At 37.3% G+C, this 21,649-nt stretch overlaps 1 protein-coding gene, 1 non-coding gene and 2 pseudogenes across 2 annotated transcripts; all 4 read left to right on the top strand.

Annotated features, from left to right (window-relative positions):
* Positions 1–2,732: 2,732 nt before the first annotated feature.
* LOC120151796 lies at positions 2,733–3,718 on the top strand (annotated as a pseudogene).
* A 995-nt stretch (positions 3,719–4,713) lies between these two features.
* Positions 4,714–7,264, top strand: LOC120151849 (annotated as a pseudogene).
* TRNAL-UAG lies at positions 5,819–5,898 on the top strand. The gene has a single exon. It is a non-coding gene; the product is annotated as a tRNA-Leu (tRNA).
* Positions 7,265–9,762: 2,498 nt separating the features above from the next.
* LOC120151848 (CRIB domain-containing protein RIC10-like) lies at positions 9,763–10,391 on the top strand. The gene is made up of 3 exons (XM_039164178.1): positions 9,763–9,820; positions 9,911–10,008; positions 10,107–10,391. Exons 1-3 carry the CDS (start codon positions 9,763–9,765, stop codon positions 10,389–10,391), a joined length of 441 nt encoding a protein of 146 aa, XP_039020109.1.
* Positions 10,392–21,649: the final 11,258 nt, after the last annotated feature.

The following is a 21,649-nucleotide window of genomic DNA, read 5'->3' as shown; positions in this document are numbered from 1 at the left end:
TTTTACTGGTTGGACAGAGTTTATGTAGTTCTAAATATTTACAAAACAACACTAATATGCTTAATGATTGTCTGAATTCATATTCGTTTTCAATGATTAAATATTATTTTTATGATGATATGTGATTGAAAGAAAGGTTGAAAATTTAAATATGAAGGTCTTAGAAAAGAAACAATATTTAAGCATTTAAATGTTTGTAAAGTCAATACAACATCTTAATTGTTTCGAGACGTATATGGGTTATGAGTGTTACATTAAGGTCCAATTCAGCTTTCCATCATAGAATTTAATAGATGTTAACGTCGAGTTACCATTTTGTTACAAATTGATAATGTTAGTGACTAATTTGTAAGTTTTGAAAGTAGTGGAAAAAAAAACGAAAACTTACTCAAACTTTAATGACCACTTTGTAGTTATCCTTAATAAATGAACCAACACGAACAAATGTGTGTTCTATTCTTTATGTTTATAAACAAATCATTTATAATCTCATTTGTCGAGTCATTTATGAGCTTGTTTACGTAGTTCTCGTTTTTCTTTTTACTTTTTTCTATATTTAAAATATTAATGAAGGTATAGACTAAATTGAAGATAAGGTGTACTTTATACTTTAAAATATGATTCTAAGGAATTTAAGGACTAATTGTGTCATTCCACTTTTATCTTTGGCTTACAAATAAAAAATAAGAGAGTTTCGGTTGTTAAACATTAAATGAACGTGTTCGTAAACGTTAAATGAACATATTTACAAACATTAATGAACGAACAGAATATTTTTAAAAATAAATAAATATAAACACGATCCAGAAATTCACAGAAATAAAATCAACATAAACAACTCTAGAAATAGATAAATGAACGTTGGAAAATAGATGAAAGATATTGGAATCGGACCCTCAATTATTTCCAATAAATAGACAAAGATCGAATCGTGAGTCTTCACAACGAGAAGATTGTAGAATTTTATGTGTTCTACTTGTTTTAAATATGTTAGATGTATTTTTATTATTTTAAAATTTAACTTTTATATTTTATTTTATTTTTAAAAAGTATTTTATTTAACAACGATTTTTTTAATCAATTTTATAAATTTATCGTAAACTGCTAGTATTTTTATGTTTAAACTTTACCAATTTGATTCTTAACAAACCTATGACGTAGATTATTAAAATTCTATATAATTTAATTACTTATAATTCTAATTTATTTTTAATATTAAGAACCAAATCCATCAAACTACAAGTGTACGCGACTAAAAAATATTTTTTTATAGTTATTTGTTTAGTAATTGATAGTAAAGTTGAGTGTAAGTTAATAAGAGAGATCAATATTTTCAAATAAAAATAATGCATAGATTTAATTTCATAAAAATAAACATATGATATCCTTTAAAACTATTATATTTAAATATGGAAAATTTATAAATCATTTATCCTTTAACTGAAAACATATATATTGATAAAAAAAGATTTTACAAATATTTTTATAAAGCATATTTTTAAATTTAAATTTTATAAAATATTTTTTTCGTAAATATATAATATTCGATTTCTTGGAAACAAGGTTGTGGTGCTCAACAACCCACCACCGGACCACCAAACAATTTCTTTAATCGCTTCCGATAAAAAGATGGAATAACTACAAATATAGCCCCTAGCCTCCGCCTCTTTCTCCACTTTCAACCCTGTGGATTGTATTAAGTAAACAATATATACTAATAATAATCAAAATTTGTTTTATATGGATAATTGTTCAATAATAAATATTTAAAAATATTTCAGATAAATAATATCTAATAAATTTAGTAAATAAATTTTATTAATACTGAAAATTAAATTTTTAAAAGATGGGCTCATATCTAGGCTAATTCGTCGAAAGATTCAGAAAAATAATTAGAGTTTTTATAGAGCAACTCAGAAATTAATTAACAATATATGAATTGTTACATGATTTCGAACTTATCATCCCTCGTTACAACAAGATCTAATAAAAAATATTTTTTTAAAATTCATCCCCTCATGTGATAGGTCCGTCATTCACTGTAATAAATTTTAAAAAAATTATCTATTTAACTAAATAATTTACCGCTTGAATTATTATCCTGATTTTACCTCATATCTTGCGTGATAAAAATTGATTTGTGTCAGATAAAAATATTCACGTGTGATCTTTTTATCTTATTTTTATATATTTTATGTATATGATTAAACAATAAAAGTGATTAAAATAATAGATAAATAAAATTCAAGTGATATTATAACGTTAGTAGAAATAAAATAAATTTAGTATAAATTATTCATTAAGTGATAAATAGATTTTTATCTACTTTAACTTAAATCACTAAATTTAATTTTTAATTATTGAATCTTTTCAACGTGTTATCAATATGTAATTAAAAAAGGGATCAAATTGATAAAGTAATATAATTTAAAGATTAAATTTATCATTTATACCAAAAAAAAATCAATTCTGTCGGCGACGGACAAGTTGACAACTAGGGGTCATTTTTCCAATGGGACGGTTTCCGTCAAATAACGACGTTCACCGAACACCGTTAAAACGGAAAGACTAACGGCGCCGAGTCTCTTTACTCTGTCAATCGTCATCACCCAATTCCGAATCCTAACGCCTATTGGTCGTCGATATGTCACCTTAGTTCGTGTCAACATTATATGGTTTGATACGTCTGGAGTTTTCCTATAAATTAATACCTCAGCCCCCTTGTTTTCTCACCCCAAAAGTATTCTATTTTATCGTTTATTTTCTCTTCAACCAAACAAGATGCAGATCTTCGTTAAGACCCTGACCGGCAAGACAATCACCCTCGAGGTTGAGAGCTCCGACACCATTGATAACGTCAAGGCGAAGATCCAAGACAAGGAAGGAATTCCTCCGGACCAACAGCGTCTTATCTTTGCCGGAAAGCAGCTCGAGGACGGCCGTACCTTGGCCGACTACAACATCCAGAAGGAGTCAACCCTCCACCTCGTCCTCCGTCTTCGTGGAGGCATGCAAATCTTCGTGAAAACCCTTACCGGCAAAACCATCACCTTGGAGGTCGAGAGCTCCGACACCATCGACAACGTCAAGGCCAAGATCCAAGACAAGGAAGGAATCCCCCCAGACCAGCAGAGGCTGATCTTCGCCGGGAAGCAACTCGAGGACGGCCGTACCTTGGCGGACTATAACATCCAGAAGGAGTCGACCCTCCACCTGTCCTCCGTCTTCGTGGGGCATGCGATCTTCGTGAAAACCCTGACGGGCAAGACAATCACCTTGGAAGTCGAGAGCTCCGACACCATCGACAACGTCAAGGCCAAGATCCAAGACAAGGAAGGGATCCCACCGGACCAGCAACGTCTCATCTTCGCCGGAAAACAGCTCGAGGACGGTCGTACCTTGGCCGATTACAACATCCAAAGGAGTCGACCCTTCATTTGGTTTTGAGGCTTCGTGGCGGGATGCAGATCTTCGTCAAAACTTTGACCGGGAAAACCATTACTCTGGAGGTGGAGAGTTCTGATACGATTGATAATGTCAAGGCGAAGATTCAGGACAAAGAAGGGATTCCCCAGACCAGCAGAGGTTGATTTTCGCTGGGAAACAATTGGAAGATGGAAGGACTTTGGCTGATTACAATATCCAAAAGGAATCCACTCTTCACCTTGTCTTGCGTCTTCGTGGTGGTTTCTAAACTCTATGACTATGGGTTTCTGGAATTTATCAATGATTATGATCTGGCTCTGTGTAAGCCCTATAAAACGTATGTCTTATCTTTATTTTATATATATCCTATATAATGGTTTCAAGTAAATAAAAATTATATATTTATCTAATTTTGTTGCATCTTCTTCGATTAATCTTCTCTTGTTCCTCTTATGTATGCTTGTGTTGTGTTCTGTGATGTTAATTCAGTTCAATCTTTGCATAGTTTCCAGAAGATATAAGCTTCTAATAGAATCTTAGCTATTTCCATTAGTTTCTTGTAGAATCGAACATCAAAGGATTAAACTTTTATGTGTTTACCTTTCCTGTTCCGTTCCTATTTCTTCAAACACCCAAGTATTGGTCTCGTACCAAAATCTGAATCAGGCTCTTTCAATCATGCTTATGTTATCAGATTTGAAGTTCTTAGTTTGGAATTCGATCATTAGTCGTACTCCTTTTGACATGAAGGATTAACAAGTGAATGTTTTACCTTCCCCCATTAGTCCTCGTATAATCTAGAGAAAAATGCCATGATCAATACTCAATATCCTATTTCTTATGTAAGCCGCCATTATTCCTCCTTGTAAGCTACCACATGTTTCTTCTCTAATTATTTTCCTTCAACGCAAGAGAAAAAGGATGTGATCCTGGTTCAAAGAGGAGATGATTTTTTGTTCTCTTGATGTATCTTGAGTCTTGATGTCATTGGACGGCTATCCTATCAACAGTTCAGTAAAGTTAATGTATACCAGGAGAATCTTAAAAAGGTATGAAATTACACATCATTTTCAATCACTTTCTTATTCTTCATTTTATATATTCATGTAATCCCCCCTCCCTTTTCTTTTCCAGCCAGTTGAATCACCAATTTTAGCTAAATGTATCATTAGGAGGTGGATATTGAGAATCCCTTGTGTTAGCTAACAGGTAGCCATCGAACTTCCTGTAGTCTAGAGGAACTCTCAAAATATGACAACATAAAGTGGCTGCATCTTTGTTTTATTAATGTTGCTCTCTAATCCAACTTTCTCTCGTATCAAAATTAATCTCTCCTCGTCAGGGGCTTCGTTCATAATCCTTGCGATAATCAGAAATGACAAGTTCTCTTCACCCAAGTATAATACATATTCTGGGAATAAGATAGATGCCAAGCCTCATACTGATCCTACCAGTTCTTGGTGGTGGTTGATACGCAGGCCGGCTACGGTCATCCCATTGACAACCCTTGATGCTGAAGTGGTTGTAAGAGGACACATTTTCTCAAGGCCACCTCTCGTTGCCCATATTCTGTGTTCCACATGCTCGAAAACAAATGCATCGGCTTCTCACTCCGTGGGGTCGAACCAAAGCATTTGCCTCATTTCACAGCCTCCGACTCCATTTTGTACACTTTTGTCTGGATTCAATACGGTTATCCAATTTGATTCCTCAAGAACTCAAAATCCAGGTCATCTCGTTCTGGTTCGGCCACATTCTCAGAACATACCTGCTACACGCTTAAACTAAATCAATGGAATACAAAAGTACAATCGAAATATCTCATATAAAATTAAGGGAAAAAAGCATACATAGTAAGCTGTTACAACACCGGTGGAGTCACCACCGACCTGCTTCATTTTCATGCTAACCACCTGAATCTGTATCTTTGCTTGGTTTGAAACTCGCAACCTATACTAACAGATAGAAACAGATTAAGATCATGGATTCGAATCGAGTTTTTGAACCAGAAACTAGTTTTCAGTCAATCAAATTGTATTACCAGTTACAACTTCATCTTCATCACTCCATAACCTTCTTTTAAACATGCCAGATCATGCCTATGATCGTACGTATAGATTAATGTTAAGTATATCAACAAAACTATAACTTAATCGATTCATGCAACCATGTCTTTAAAATCAATCAAGTCCGTGTTTAAATTTCAGAATCAACAAGCCTTTTTTTACTGTGATTTTTGGCTCGGTTAAATGAAGTAAACTAAACAAGTTCAGTTACTAATTCAAACAATCCTGTTCGTTCGTTTATTGTGAGCAATGGGAAGAAGGAAGCAGAAGAAGAGGCCAAGTAATTTACAAGTAAAATAAAAGTATTTTACGAAAAGGTCATCGATGACAGTTTGGCCGAGTGGTCTAAGGCGCCAGATTTAGGCTCTGGTCCGAAAGGGCGTGGGTTCAAATCCCACAGCTGTCAGGATTATTCCATTGTTTTTGTGCTTCACCCAAGCATGTCTAGCAACGTCGTTTTACAAAACTGAAGGTCAAGGAAGTCAAGTCAACGTCTTCTTGTCCAGCCAGTCTGAAAACGAAAACTCTAGTTCTTTATCGCCAAATCCCCCAATCCCAAAGCCTAGCAATGGCGATCTGTCTCACTCCAACTTATCTCTTATTGCTTTCCAGTTTAACATTTTTCTCTTCGTTTCAATTCCCACTGCCGAATCGGAATCGGAATCGGAATCGGAACTCGTAGCCGATCTCCTGGCTCTTCAGTCCAAATCCAAATCGGGAGTCATCCACTTAGACGAGCGAACCATTGCCAAATTCCTAACTTCCCCCAAAACCCCTCGCCCATACTCCCTCTTCATATTCTTCGACGCCACCCAACTCCACGACAAATTCGAACTCCATCTCCCCTAACTCCGCCGAGAGTTCGCCCTCGCTCCTCTTCCTTCATCACCAACCACAACAACTCCAACACTAACCTCTTCTTCGCCGACATCGAGTTCCGCGAATCCCAATCCTCTTTCCACCTCTTCGGCGTCAACTCCCTCCCCCACATCCTTCTCGTGGACCCCACGCCAAATCGTTGAAGGATGACTCCGTGCAGATGGACCAGGGCGATTTCTCTCGATTGTCTGAGTCCATGGCCGAGTTCGTCTAGTCGAGAACTAAACTCACCGTGGGTCCCCTCCATCGTCCTCCCATTCTCTCGAAAACGCCAATGGGTCCCATCCTTGCCCTTTTGTTGATCTCTGCTCCGTTCGTCACTGAAAAGATCTTCACCGGCGAAACGTTCTTACACGATCCCAAGAACTGGCTTACCGGCGCCGTTTTTGTGTATTTTTCAGTGTTTCAGGTGCAATGCATAATATAATTAGGAAAATGCCGATGTTTCTGCTGGATAGAAACGACCCGAACAAACTGATTTTCTTTTACCAAGGATCGGGGATGTAGCTCGGAGCGGAAGGGTTCGTGGTGGGTTTTCTATATGCAATTGTGGGATTGTTGCTTGCTTCCGTCACCCATTTGCTTGTTTATGTTAAGAACACGAAAGCCAAGCGTGTGGCGATGCGTTTTGCGATTTTTGTTTCCTTTTGGGCGGTGCAGAAAGTGATTTTCTTGGACAATTGGAAGACTGGACATGGGATTCATGGTTTCTGGTCAACCAGTTGGAATTAAAGGCAATGCCTTTTTTGTTTCCTAGGCTGCTATAATTCGAACTACAGTTTCGATATTTGGAGAATTTAGTTGAGAATTTGATATCAATTTTATAATGTTACTTTGTTATAAGCTCACATCTTTGCATGAAAAAAATACATTTGCTATAAGATTTTCTGATGTTCATCATAGTGTTCTGTCGAGTTCTATCTGTTACTTGTCTCTGCAGGTTTCTAAATTTAGTGAAGATTCTTTGTTTTACAAGTTTAGGTTTGATCTTTATCGTTAGCCGTGTGATGCAGTTCTTTCACTTTATGCATGAAAGCTTATGCGCATCAGGTATAATCTTTATAGAGGATTAGATTTGCTGTCCTTATTATCTATTTATTCATGTCTTCTTTTGTCAATCTGTTTTTCTGGTGTTCCGTCGAGTTATCGCTGTTATTTTTCTGCTGCACATGGTTTCTAAATTTCTCAGGGATTCTTTGTTTTACATGTTTAAGTTTGATCTCTATCGTTAGCCTTATGATGTCAGTTCTCTCAGTCTATGCATCAGGTGTAATCTTTATGGAGGATTAGATTTGCTGCCCTTACTATCTATTTATCCATGTCTTCTTTTGTGCTCAATAATCTTAAATTCTTAGTACATTCTGTTCTCTCGTTACTGATGTTATTTTTCTATTAAAGCATGGATTGGAAAATATTTTGTAGGATTTCATATTTTGAGCTGCAAGTAGCGATGTTGACTATGAGAGGAATAGTTTAGGTTTGGAAAAGTTAATTATGTCAAAGGGCAGGTAGCCCTTTGACATTGCTGCCGAGTATCAGGACCAACAGCTGTTTGTTAGTACTGAGTTTCATGATCCCCTGGACTATGCTTCAATGGCTCGGTTTAGTCATGCCATTTGACACATTTTACCTGCCCTGACTCTTCTTAGGAGTTGTTTACTACGGCTAAGTTTGCCGAGTAATACTCTTGTCATCTCAGTCGCATGTGAAGCCTGAGGCTTTTGATTATCAATAGCCACATTTGGAGAGGTAAACCTCTGTTTTGTGATGTCCATTCTTCCAAATGACTACATACCGACTTTGAAGGCCTTTCCCCCCCTTCTTATGGCTTATGCTCCGTGTAGCCGCAGGGTGCAATATTCCATGGAACCAGAATATGTGTCAGCAAACTGTTTAAGTGGTTTAGGTTATTTTGATATAAATTTGCAGATTATAATTCCATTCCCCATCTAATTGTTTGTTTGGGGTTACTATTCATATTGTGTCTAAATTTTCAAAAGTATGATTCTCAATTCTTTCTTAAAGATTTGAGTTAACTCCAAATATTTCTTCGGAATTGGTGAAGGATTCCAGTTGAATCGCCATTAGTTTGCTCAAGAGGTTTGCTTGAGAGGGTTGGTATGCAAGGAACAAATTCAGTTCCAACTCCCATGGTCTTCTCTCACATCTCACAAAGGATGAAGGAGAGTTGTTATCTATGCAGCTATATCGTAGTTACGGGTGTAAATAAATATAACATTCAATCAACTGTTTGTAAATTGTTCAAATAACATTTGTTCATTAAGTTAAATAATTAAGTATGAACCAAGTTTTTATGGAATTTAATAAATGAACGAACACAAGCAAATGTTTGTTCAATTCGTTTATGTTCATGGACAAGCTATATTGGAAGTTTGTTTATCGGCTCGTTTATAATATTGTTTTCCTCGTGCTCTTTTTCTTTTTATTTTTTTTACATTTTAAATATTGATGAATGTAGGGATTAAATTGAATACAAGATGAATTTTGGAGTTCAAATTGTGAAGCATAAAGAATTTAAGGACTGATGGTATAGTTTCATATTTTGTTGGGATTGCAAATAAAGGATAAAAGGAGTGTTGGTTGGATACTTGAACCATATAAATGAACATGTTTATACATGTTTGATGAATGGGTTTGATGAATGGTAAATCGGACATATTGGCGAACATATAAATGAATTTGTTTGTGAATCTTAAATGGGTATTTACACACTAAATGAATCGAACATTAACATTTTAAAAAATAAGTAAATGTACAAGAATCATCCATGAATATTTAAAAATAAACAAATAAATATGAATATAATCTTATTCAAACTATAACAATAATTTTTAATCAAAATAACACCCTAATAGTTTAGGATTTAGTATTCAATGTTGTATTTTTATTTGATTCATTAAAGATTCATGAAATCATGTATTATTAGTGAATTAAATTTTAACTTATATATATTTTATTTTAATTTTCTCTTGATTTTAACACATCGTAATATTTATTTATTTTAAAATAAAAATGTTAATATTTGTAGTTTAACAAAAAACAAGTTACTATCCTAGCAAAATAATTCTTGGTTTTTTTTTTCCTTTAACATTGACATTTTGATGGGTAAAACCTACGGTTGTTTAAGTTAAAACTAAACAAAATTATGTATTATTCAATCACTATCCCACAACAAATAATTGTTCACAAATCTTGTGGTTTCTTAATCAAAACTAACCCTTCTCTCTTCCTTCTTATATCCTCCATACAACGCCTCTCTTCATCAAACTTCCAACTTTCCTTTTCTGTTTCCCTTGTTTGTTTCTCGAGAAAGAATCCTCCGTTCGCATGCTTTGTCGATCATTCATCAAAAGTGATTGCTAACAACATCATGTCTTGCAAGATCAAAGGCATCTACAAAGGTTTCAAGTCCATTTCCCACATCTTTGGTAATGCTCTTTTCGTCCCTCTTTAAACACACAATCAATATGAATGCATTGTATTTGAACATGGTTTCTCTGGGTTACTTTCGTTTGTAGCTGCAAAGGAGCGAGAGATGGAAATTGGGAACCCGACAGATGTTAAACATGTGGCACACTTCGGCTGTGATCACCCTTCCACCATTGCTCCCAGTTGGGTATGTTCAATATTTTGGTTCAAAAACCACAATTTGTGTAGACCAAACTGTGTTGTGTTCATCTCTTAATTGTTAAACCTTCCTGAAATTTAATACAGATGGATGAATTCAAGATTGGTACCGACAGAACTGCAAAATCAACCGACGGCAAGACCAGGGTTTCTCATCCGATAACTCTTTCAACACGGCCCTCTCATGGTATTGATCAATCGATGGAGTCAGAAACAGCAACAGAGATGAAGAGAATCCGGTCTTGCACCGATCTTCCGAGTGTTACGATGAAACGAAGAAGGAGAAAGAAGAGCACTTCCTTTTCCGAGTCTTCTTCCACGAAATCTCGACGACGATTATCGAAGACGAAGGCAACATCCTTCGAAATATAGACGTCATCATGCATGCATGGTTATTTCTTCTTCATATTTAAGATATCCATGAAGACCAAAGAATCTTGGAATTAATCTCAACAAAAATTAGAATTACTAAGTAACATAAAAAGTTGTATTGTATTCGGTTGGTAAAGTTATATACTATGACTGGATTCTGTTAAGCTTGTAAAGGAATCTAATTATTTTCTTGTTATGGATGAAAATAATAATTTACTTGACTTTGATATTTTAGTATCTTATTCTTGTTCTTTACTCAATGTGACACCAGCATGCTCCTCTTCCTCTTCACCTTCTTATAGATCTTATTCACTTGATTGCAATGCCTCATTATTCCTAAAGTTCTTGAGTTCGAGTTCGAGTGTGTGCAGAAAATTCCGGTTAAGAAATTCACCCACCAAAATCAGGTGTGTAGCGGATCGATCTAAATTAGTTAAGGTGAAGCCTTAGAATAGGGAGGACAACCAATTTTTTTTCCACAACTACCATAAATACATATTTTTCCTCTTAATCTTGGATTGATCCTCTACAAATTTTATAGAGATATCAACTCAAACTCTAAAAATACTATTTTCTTCCCTTGTTTGTTTCTCAAGAAAGGGTTCCCCCCCTTTCTCTCTGTTTAATTAGGAGTTCCCATGTATTGCATGTTTTCTCGAGTGCCCTTAATCAGAAGTGATAGTAGGCAATATGAAGCATGAAACCTTGTATCAATGCGTCCGTCTTAAATCTTGCACCTATACTTGTCACATGTAAATTCCCCTCCAAATTGGTACCTTCAACATCCCTTCACTGTTTCGAACGGCTGTTCCGTTGGGTTCCGAATCCGACATCATGGCCGGCAAGATCAAAGGCATCTACAAAGGTTTCAAATACATTTCCCAAAATCTTTGGTGAGACCCTTTTCTGTCTTTCTTTGACATACATTAATTAATATGAATGTCATTTGAGCATGTTTTCTCTTTTTCTTGGGGTATTTGTGATTCTAGTTGTGAAAGAGCGAGAGATCGAAATTGGGCACCCGACAGAAGTTAAACATGTGTCACACATTGGTCTGGATCACTCTTCCGCCGTTGTACCCAGTTGGGTATGTTTCAATATTTGATTCAAAAACCACAATTTGTTTAGACCAAACTGTGTTGTGTTTATCTCTCAATTGTTGGCTTGTCCTGGAATTGTATGCAGATGAATGAATTCAATAATGTGTTGAAAGTATTAAAATGGTTTTCAAGTTTGGTAACCAACTTTGAAAAATTGGTTTTCAAAGTTTGGTAAATGTTTCTTTGAAAATGGTTTTCAAAGTTTGGTAAATGTTTCTTTGAAAAATAGTTTGATAGATGTTTGTTGAAAATAGGAATGGGTAAATTCACTTTAGTCATTGCACTTTAGGGTATTTTCAAAGATTAGTCCCTAAGTCTCAACTATAAATACCCTAGCTCATTTAGCTTCAAAATCATTCCAAAATCCCAAAAATCATTTATTTCTCCCAATACTAGAGAGTTTTCTTGTGAGTAGTGAGTGTTTTATAAACACCTGTAAATTTTCTCTCTTAGTAAAAGATCTGCAGCAGTCCGGAGACGTAAGCACAATTGGCTGAACTCCGTTATCAATTTCGGGTATTATTTTTCCGCTTTTATTTCACATTCTCACTAATCTGGTTATAGAGAAATTACTCGTACTCGGTTTATTTTCCAACAACTGGTATCAGAGCTTTTGCTTGTGAATTTTGTCAATTTTTTGTGAGGTTACTATTCATATGAATAGTAAATTTTGTGAATAGTAAAATTTTGCCGACAATACGAATTTGTCGACGGAGGTGTTCTAATACACGGTGGTTCGCAAGAATTGTCAGAAACGATTCAAACGAAACCAGATTCGAGTGGGAACAATGGCTGCAGACGAAGGGAAGATGAAAATTGAAAAGTTCGATGGTGCGGACTTTGGCTTTTGGAAGATGCAGATTGAAGATTTTCTGTACCAGAAAAATCTATATCAACCTCTCTCAGGAAAGCAACCAGAGGGCATGAAGAATGAAGACTGGGCTCTTCTCGACAGACAACCCCTCGGAGTTATCCGACTGACGTTATCCCGCAATGTTGCTTTCAACATAGCAAAGGAAAAGATAACGGCGGGTCTTATGGCGCCTCTCTCCAGTATGTATGAGAAGCCATCAGCCTCAAACAAAGTGTACTTGATGAGACAATTATTCAATTTGCGGATGACGGAAGGGGCATCGATGACACAACACCTAAATGAACTCAACTCAGTTGAGTTCAGTGGAAATTGAATTCGATGATGAAGTTCGAACTTTAATTCTCTTATCATCTCTACCAGACAGTTAGAATGCTATTGTTACAGCAGTTAGCAGCTCGTCGGGAAATAGTAAATTGAAATTCGACGATATTCAGGATCTGGTATTGAGCGAAGAAATTCGACAGAGAGAATCGGGTGAAGCATCAACCTCCTCAGCCTTGCACACGGAGTCCAGAGGGAGAACTTCATAAAGAAATTCAAATCATGGCAGATCGAAATCCAGACGGGGAAAATCCAGAACTGGAAAGAAAGATTTACCTGTTATAATTGTGGCAAGAAGGGTCACTTTAAAAGAGATTGTCGAGCACTGAAGAAAAATATTGGCGCACAGGAATCTGCCAACGTGACAGAGGAGACAGGTGATGCCATGATTCTAAGCGTCAACAGTCCGATTGAATCATGGATCTTGGATTCAGGAGCATCTTTCCACTCCACCCCATGCCGAGAAATCATGGAAAATTATGTTAGTGGTGATTTTGGGAAGATTCATCTAGCTGATGATGAAACCTTGAAGATCGTTGAAAAAGGAGACATCCGACTAAAGTTGCCAAACCAGACCACCTGGACGCTGAAAGGAGTGAGAAATATTACTGGCCTCAAAAGAAATTTGATTTCTGTAGGACAGCTTGATGGTGAAGGATTTAGCACAACCTTTTCAGGTTGTGAATGGAAGATTAGCAAAGGAGCACTCGTCATTGCTCGTGGTAAGAAAATTGGTACTATCTATATAACCTCAAATTTAGAGAATATCATTACAGTAGTAGATACTGATGGAAAATCAAACCTATGGCACCAAAGGCTTGGTCATATGAGCAAGAAAGGGATGAATACACTTTTGTCAAAGGGGAAGCTGCCGGATCTAAAGAATGTAGATGTCGAACTATGCAAGGATTGCATCTTTGACAAACAAAAGAAAGTCAGCTTTGCAAAGATCGGTAAGACACCCAAGGTTGAAAAGTTAGAGTTGGTTCATACTGATGTATGGGGACCATCTCAGTTACATCTATTGCAGGCTCATTATATTATGTCACCTTCATTGATGATTCTACAAGGAAGGTGTGGGTTTATTTTCTGAAGAAGAAATCAAAAGTCTTTGATACCTTCAGAAAATGGAAGGCCATGGTGGAAAATGAGACTGGTCTGAAAGTGAAGCGGTTGAGGTATGACAATGGAGGAGAGTACATAAATCGTAGATTCAGAGATTTTTGCGCAAATAATGGGATCAAGATGGAGACAATAGTTCCCATGACACCGCAGCAGAATGGCATAGCAGAGCGCATGAACATAACTCTGAATAAACGTGCCAGAAGCATGAGGATACATGTCGGATTACCCAAATTTCTATGGGCTGAAGCTATCAACACTGCAGCTTACCTGATCAACCGTGGGCCCTCAGTTCCTTTGGATGGCAAAATACCAGAGGAAGTTTGGAGTAAGAAAGAAATAAACCTTTCACACTTAAGAGTGCTTGGTTGTATTTCTTATGTACACATAAATTCTGCTGAAAGAAGTAAACTTGATGCTAAGTCCAACAAATGTTCCTTTGTTAGTTATGGCGGTGATGAGTTCGGTTACCGGTTTTGGGACTACGAAAATCGAAAGATCATCAGAAGCAGAGATGTCATTTTCAATGAGAATGTTATGTACAAACACAGGTCAACTGTAGAATCAAGCAGCTCCAATACCAAAGCTGAAACAAAGGAATTTGCTGAGTTTGAGGAGATTTCTGGAAATGATGTTCAGATCAGTCTTGAAGCAGTTCAAGAAGAACCAGGCACACCGAAACTAATACGCTCCTCCAGAATTCCTAAACCAACCCAACGGTATTCTCCTTCTTTGCACTACTTGTTGGTGACTGACAATGGTGAACCAGAGTGCTATGATGAAGCAATGCAAGTGGAGGATTCAGTCAAGTAGGAGTCTTCCATGAAAGATGAGATGGACTCGCTTATGTCAAATCAGACGTGGGAATTAGTTGAATTACCACCAGGTAAGAAAACACTTCACAACAAGTGGATTTACAGGATCAAAGAAGAGCGTGATGGGAGCAAACGCTACAAAGCGAGATTGGTTGTCAAAGGTTTTCAGCAAAAAAAAGGTATTGACTACAATGAAATTTTCTCTCCAGTCGTGAAACTGTCTACAATCAGACTGGTGTTGAAAATTATAGCTGCAGAGAATTTACATCTTGAGCAGTTAGATGTAAAGACAACTTTCCTTCATGGTGATTTGGAGGAAGAAATCTATATGAGGCAGCCAGAAGGCTTCATAGAGACAGGCAAGAAAAACCTGGTATACAGGTTGAAGAAGAGCTTGTATGGTTTAAAACAAGCTCCTAGACAGTGGTACAAGAAGTTCGATAGTTTCATGAGTAGCAGTGGTTTTACCAGATGCCAAGCAGATCATTGTTGCTACATCAAGAGGTTCGATAATAGCTTCATTATTTTATTGTTGTACGTTGATGACATGCTCATTGCAGGCTCAGATATGCAAGAGATTATAAAATTGAAGCAAAAATTGTCAAAGCAGTTTGCTATGAAGGATCTGGGCGCTGCAAAGCAGATTCTTGGGATGAGAATCAAGAGAGACACAAAGTCGGGGACTTTGATATTATCACAGGCTGAGTACATCAACAAAGTACTCTCCAGGTTCAACATGCAAGATGCTAAACCAGTAAGTACACCTTTAGGTGTTCATTTTAGACTCTCCAAAGAACAGTCACCAAAGATGGAGGAAGAACGTGCACACATGGTGAAGGTGCTGTATGCCTCAGTAATTGGAAGTTTGATGTATGCCATGGTTTGTACCAGACCAGATATTGCTCAAGCATTGGGAGTTGTTAGCAGGTACATGAATAATCTGGGCAAGGTACACTGGGAAGCAGTCAAATGGATCATCAGATATCTACGGGGTACCATAAACAAAGCACTTTGTTTCAAAGATGGAGATACGATACTGACAGGCTATGCAGATGCTGACTTATCCGGAAATGTTGACATCAGAAGGAGCACTACAAGGTATGTCTATACTCTAGGAGGAACCGCAGTGAGTTGGGTTTCTCAACTATAGAAGATAGTTGCTCTCTCCACAACTGAAGTAGAATATGTCGTTGTTACGGAAGCCAGCAAGGAGATGGTTTGGCTCCAAAGTTTCTTGGAAGAGTTAGGCAAGAAACAAGAAAACAATGTCATGTATTGCGACAGTCAAAGTGCTATACATCTAGCAAAGAATACGTCTTTTCATTCCAGGACAAAACACATACAATTGCGATATCATTTTATCCGGTCTCTTCTGGAAGATGGGATTTTGAAACTTGAAAAGATCAGTGGAGCTCAAATCTGGCAGACATGTTGACAAAGACAGTGACTACAGACAAACTGAAGTTGTGTTCAACTTCAGTTGGCATGCTAGAGTAACAAGACTAGAAAAGATGTTGCATTGATTGAGGTGTGAAGATAGATTAAATCAGTCTTCAAGTGGGAGATTGTTGAAAGTATTAAAATGGTTTTCAGGTAAATGTTTCTTTGAAAATGGTTTCAAAGTTTGGTAAATGTTTCTTTGAAAAATAGATTTTCAAAGTTTGGTAGATGTTTGTTGAAAATAGGAATGGGTAAATTCACTTTAGTCATTGCACTTTAGGGTATTTTCAAAGATTAGTCCCTAAGTTTCAACTATAAATACCCTAGCTCATTAGCTTCAAAATCATCCCAAAATCCCAAAAATCATTTATTTCTCCCAATACTAGAGAGTTTTCTTGTGAGTAGTGAGTGTTTTGTAAACACCTGTAAATTTTCTCTCTTAGTAAAATATCTGCAGCAGTCCGGAGACGTAAGCACAATTGGCTGAACTCCGTTATCAATTTCGGGTATTATTTTTCCGCTTTTATTTCGCATTCTCACTAATCTGGTTATAGGGAAATTACTCGTACTCGGTTTATTTCCCAACAACTGGTATCAGAGCTTTTGCTTGTGAATTTTGTCAATTTTTTACAAGGTTACTATTCATATGAATAGTAAATTTCATGAATAGTAAAATTTTGCCGACAATACGAATTTGTCGACGGATGTGTTCTAATACACGGTGGTTCGCAAGAATTGTCAGAATGATCCAAACGAAACCAAATTCGAGTGGGAACAATGGCTGCAGACAAAGGGAAGATGAAAATTGAAAAGTTCGATGGTACGGACTTTGGCTTTTGGAAGATGCAGATTGAAGATTTTCTGTACCAGAAAAATCTATATCAACCTCTCTCAGGAAAGCAACCAGAGGGCATGAAGAATGAAGACTGGGCTCTTCTCGACAGACAACCCCTCGGAGTTATCCGACTGACGTTATCCCGCAATGTTGCTTTCAATATAGCAAAGGAAAAGATAACGGCGGGTCTTATGGCGCCTCTCTCCAGTATGTATGAGAAGCCATCAGCCTTAAACAAAGTGCACTTGATGAGACGATTATTCAATTTGCGGATGACGGAAGGGGCATCGATGACACAACACCTAAATGAACTCAACACAATCGAGTTCAGTGGAAATTGAATTCGATGATGAAGTTCGAGCTTTAATTCTCTTATCATCTCTACCAGACAGTTATAATGCTATTGTTACAACAGTTAGTAGCTCGTCGGGAAATAGTAAATTGAAATTCGACGATATTCAGGATCTGGTATTGAGCGAAGAAATTCGACGGAGAGAATCGGGTGAAGCATCAACCTCCTCAGCCTTGCACACGGAGTCCAGAGGGAGAACTTCATAAAGAAATTCAAATCATGGCAGATCGAAATCCAGACGAGGAAAATCCAGAACTGGAAAGAAAGATTTTACCTATTATAATTGTGGCAAGAAGGGTCACTTTAAAAGAGATTGTCGAGCACTGAAAAATACTGGCGCACAGGAATCTGCCAACGTGACAGAGGAGACATGTGATGCCATGATTCTAAGCGTCAACAGTCCGATTGAATCATGGATATTGGATTCAGGAGCATCTTTCCACTCCACCCCATGCCGAGAAATCATGGAAAATTATGTTATTGGTGATTTTGGGAAGGTTCATCTAGCTGATGATGAAACCTTGAAGATCGTCGAAAAAGAAGACATCCGACTAAAGTTGCCAAACCAGACCACCTGGACGCTGAAAGGAGTGAGAAATATTACTGGCCTCAAAAGAAATTTGATTTCTGTAGGACAGCTTGATGGTGAAGGATTTAGCACAACCTTTTCAGGCTGTGAATGGAAGATTACCAAAGGAGCACTCGTCATTGCTCGTGGTAAGAAAATTGATACTCTCTATATAACCTCAAATTTAGAGAATATCATTGCAGTAGTAGATACTGATGGAAAATCAAACCTATGACACCAAAGGCTTGGCCATATGAGCGAGAAAGGGATGAATACACTTTTGTCAAAGGGGAAGCTGCCGGATCTAAAGAATGTAGATGTCGAACTATGCAAGGATTGCATCTTTGACAAACAAAAGAAAGTCAGCTTTGCAAAGATTGGTAAGACACCCAAGGTTGAAAAGTTAGAGTTGGTTCATACTGATGTATGGGGACCATCTCCAGTTACATCTATTGCAGGCTCATTATATTATGTCACATTCATTGATGATTCTACAAGGAAGGTGTGGGTTTATTTTCTGAAGAAGAAATCAAAAGTCTTTGATACCTTCAGAAAATAGAAGGCCATGGTGGAAAATGAGACTGGTCTGAAAGTGAAGCGGTTGAGGTCTGACAATGGAGGAGAGTACAGAAATCGTAGATTCAGAGATTTTTGCGCAAATAATGGGATCAAGATGGAGACAACAGTTCCCATGACACCGCAGCAGAATGGCGTAGTAGAGCGCATGAACATAACTCTGAATAAACGTGCCAGAAGCATGAGGATACATGTCGGATTACCCAAATTTCTATGGGCTGAAGCTATCAACACTGCAGCTTACCTGATCAACCGTGGGCCCTCAGTTCCTTTGGATGGCAAAATACCAGAGGAAGTTTGGAGTAAGAAAGAAATAAACCTTTCACACTTAAGAGTGCTTGGTTGTATTTCTTATGTACACATAAATTCTGCTGAAAGAAGTAAACTTGATGCTAAGTCCAACAAATGTGCCTTTGTTAGTTATGGTGGTGATGAGTTCGGTTACCGGTTTTGGGACTACGAAAATCGAAAGATCATCAGAAGCAGAGATGTCATTTTCAATGAGAATGTGATGTACATAGACAAGTCAACTGTAGAATCAAGCAGCTCCAATACCAAAGCTGAAACAAAGGAATTTGCTGAGTTTGAGGAGATTTCTGGAAATGATGTTCAGATCAGTCTTGAAGCAGTTCAAGAGGAACCCGGCACACCGGAACTAATACGCTCCTCCAGAATTCCTAAACCAACCCAACAGTATTCTCCTTCTTTACTCTACTTGTTGGTGACTGACAATGGTGAACCAGAGTGCTATGATAAAGTAATGCAAGTGGAGGATTCAGTCAAGTGGGAGTCTTCCATGAAAGATGAGATGAACTCGCTTATGTCAAATCAGATGTGGGAATTAGTTGAATTACCACCAGGTAAGAAAACGCTTCGCAACAAGTGGATTTACAGGATCAAAGAAGAGCATGATGGGAACAAACGCTACAAAGCGAAATTGGTTGTCAAAGGTTTTCAGCAAAAAGAAGGTATTGACTACAATGAAATTTTCTCTCCAGTCTTGAAACTGTCTACAATCAGACTGATGTTGAAAATTGTAGGTGCAGAGAATTTACATCTTGAGCAGTTAGATGTAAAGACAGCTTTCCTTCATGGTGATTTGGAGGAAGAAATCTATATGAGGCAGCCAGAAGGCTTCGTAGAGGCAGGCAAGAAAAACCTGGTATGCAGGTTGAAGAAGAGATTGTATGGTTTAAAACAAGCTCCTAGACAGTGGTACAAGAAGTTCGATAGTTTCATGAGTAGCAGTGGTTTTACCAGATGCCAAGCAGATCATTGTTGCTACATCAAGAGGTTCGACAATAGCTTCATTATTTTATTGTTGTACATTGATGACATGCTCGTTGCAGGCTCAGACATGCAAGAGATTATAAACTTGAAGCAAAAATTGTCAAAGCAGTTTGGTATGAAGGATCTGGGCGCTGCAAAGCAGATTCTTGGGATGAGGATCAAGAGAGACACAAAGTCGGGGACTTTGATATTATCACAGGCTGAGTACATCAACAAAGTACTCTCCAGGTTCAACATGCAAGATGCTAAACCAGTAAGTACACCTTTAGGTGTTCATTTTAGACTCTCCAAAGAACAGTCACCAAAGACGGAGGAAGAACGTGCACATATGGTGAAGGTGCTGTATGCCTCAGTAATTGGAAGTTTGATGTATGTCATGGTTTGTACCAGACCAAATATTGCTCAAGCAATGGGAGCTGTTAGCAGGTACATGAATAATCTGGGCAAGGTACACTGGGAAGCAGTCAAATAGATCCTCAGATATCTACGGGGTACCATAAACAAAGCACTTTGTTTCAAAGGTGGAGATACGATACTGACTTAGCCGGAAATGTTGACATCAGAAGGAACACTACAGGGTATGTCTATACTCTAGGAGGAACCGCAGTGAGTTGGGTTTCTCAACTATAGAAGATAGTTGCTCTCTCCACAACTGAAGCAGAATATGCCGCTGTTACGGAAGCCAGCAAGGAGATAGTTTGGCTCCAAAGTTTCTTGGAAGAGTTAGGCAAGAAACAAGAAAACAATGTCTTGTACTGCGACAGTCAAAGTGCTATACATCTAGCAAAGAATACGTCTTTTCATTCCAGGACAAAACACATACAATTGCGATATTATTTTATCCGGTCTCTTCTGGAAGATGGGATTTTGAAATTTGAAAAGATCAGTGGAGCTCAAAATCCGGCAGACATGTTGACAAAGACAGTGACTACAGACAAACTGAAGTTGTGTTCAACTTCAGTTGGCATGCTAGAGTAACAAGACTAGAAAAGCTGTTGCATTGATTGAGGTGTGAAGACAGATTAAAATCAGTCTTCAAGTGGGAGATTGTTGAAAGTATTAAAATGGTTTTCAAGTTTGGTAACCAACTTTGAAAAATGATTTTCAAAGTTTGGTAAATGTTTCTTTGAAAATGGTTTTCAAAGTTTGGTAAATGTTTCTTTGAAAAATAGTTTTTCAAAGTTTGGTAGATGTTTGTTGAAAATAGGAATGGGTAAATTCACTTTAGTCATTGCACTTTAGGGTATTTTCAAAGATTAGTCCCTAAGTTTTAACTATAAATACCCTAGCTAATTTAGCTTCAAAATCATCCTAAAATCCCAAAAATCATTTCTTTCTCCTAATACTAGAGAGTTTTCTTGTGAGTAGTGAGTGTTTTGTAAACACCTGTAAATTTTCTCTCTTAGTAAAAGATCTGTAGCAGTCCGGAGACGTAAGCACAATTGGCTGAACTCCGTTATCAATTTCGGGTATTATTTTTCCGCTTTTATTTCGCATTCTCACTAATATGGTTATAGGAAAATTACCCGTACTCGGTTTATTTCCCAACAGACTGGTCCCGATAGAATTGGAAAATCAACTGGTAAGTTCGAGGTTTCTAAACCTAACACGATCATCTCAAGTTACGTTTTCTCAAAATATTTCAATCGATTTGACTCGATTTAATCAAATACTAACTCCTGATCCTAATAATAAATCATTATTACTTTGTTACAGGTATTGATCAATCAATGGGATCTCATCCGACATTAGAGATGACAAGAACCCGGTCGTGCACGGATCTTCCAAATGTTATCAAGAAATGGAAAAGGAGAAAGAAGAACAATTCCATCGCCGAGTCTTCTTCCACGAAATCTTCAAGATTTTCGAAAACAAAGGCAACATTTACTTAAATAGGTTCATCATTAGACTTCAAATTATAGAGACCATCGTACATATTACAATACAGAGTGTGAGCTTGTTATC

This window comes from Hibiscus syriacus, unplaced genomic scaffold (genome assembly GCF_006381635.1).
Source record: "Hibiscus syriacus cultivar Baekdansim isolate YM2019G1 unplaced genomic scaffold, ASM638163v2 tig00111069_pilon, whole genome shotgun sequence".
NCBI classification, from domain to species: domain Eukaryota; kingdom Viridiplantae; phylum Streptophyta; class Magnoliopsida; order Malvales; family Malvaceae; genus Hibiscus; species Hibiscus syriacus.
The sequence above is the reverse complement of the archived record's forward strand: the minus strand, read 5'-3'. Positions and strand labels throughout refer to the sequence as shown.

Bases quoted from the DNA above. Each gene is read 5' to 3' on its own strand.
- LOC120151848 (XM_039164178.1), top strand. From the start codon at position 9,763: ATGTCTTGCAAGATCAAAGGCATCTACAAAGGTTTCAAGTCCATTTCC. The intron at 9,821-9,910 runs GTAATGCTCTTT...TTTCGTTTGTAG, and splicing joins GTCCATTTCCCACATCTTTG to CTGCAAAGGAGCGAGAGATG. The intron at 10,009-10,106 runs GTATGTTCAATA...AATTTAATACAG, and splicing joins CCACCATTGCTCCCAGTTGG to ATGGATGAATTCAAGATTGG.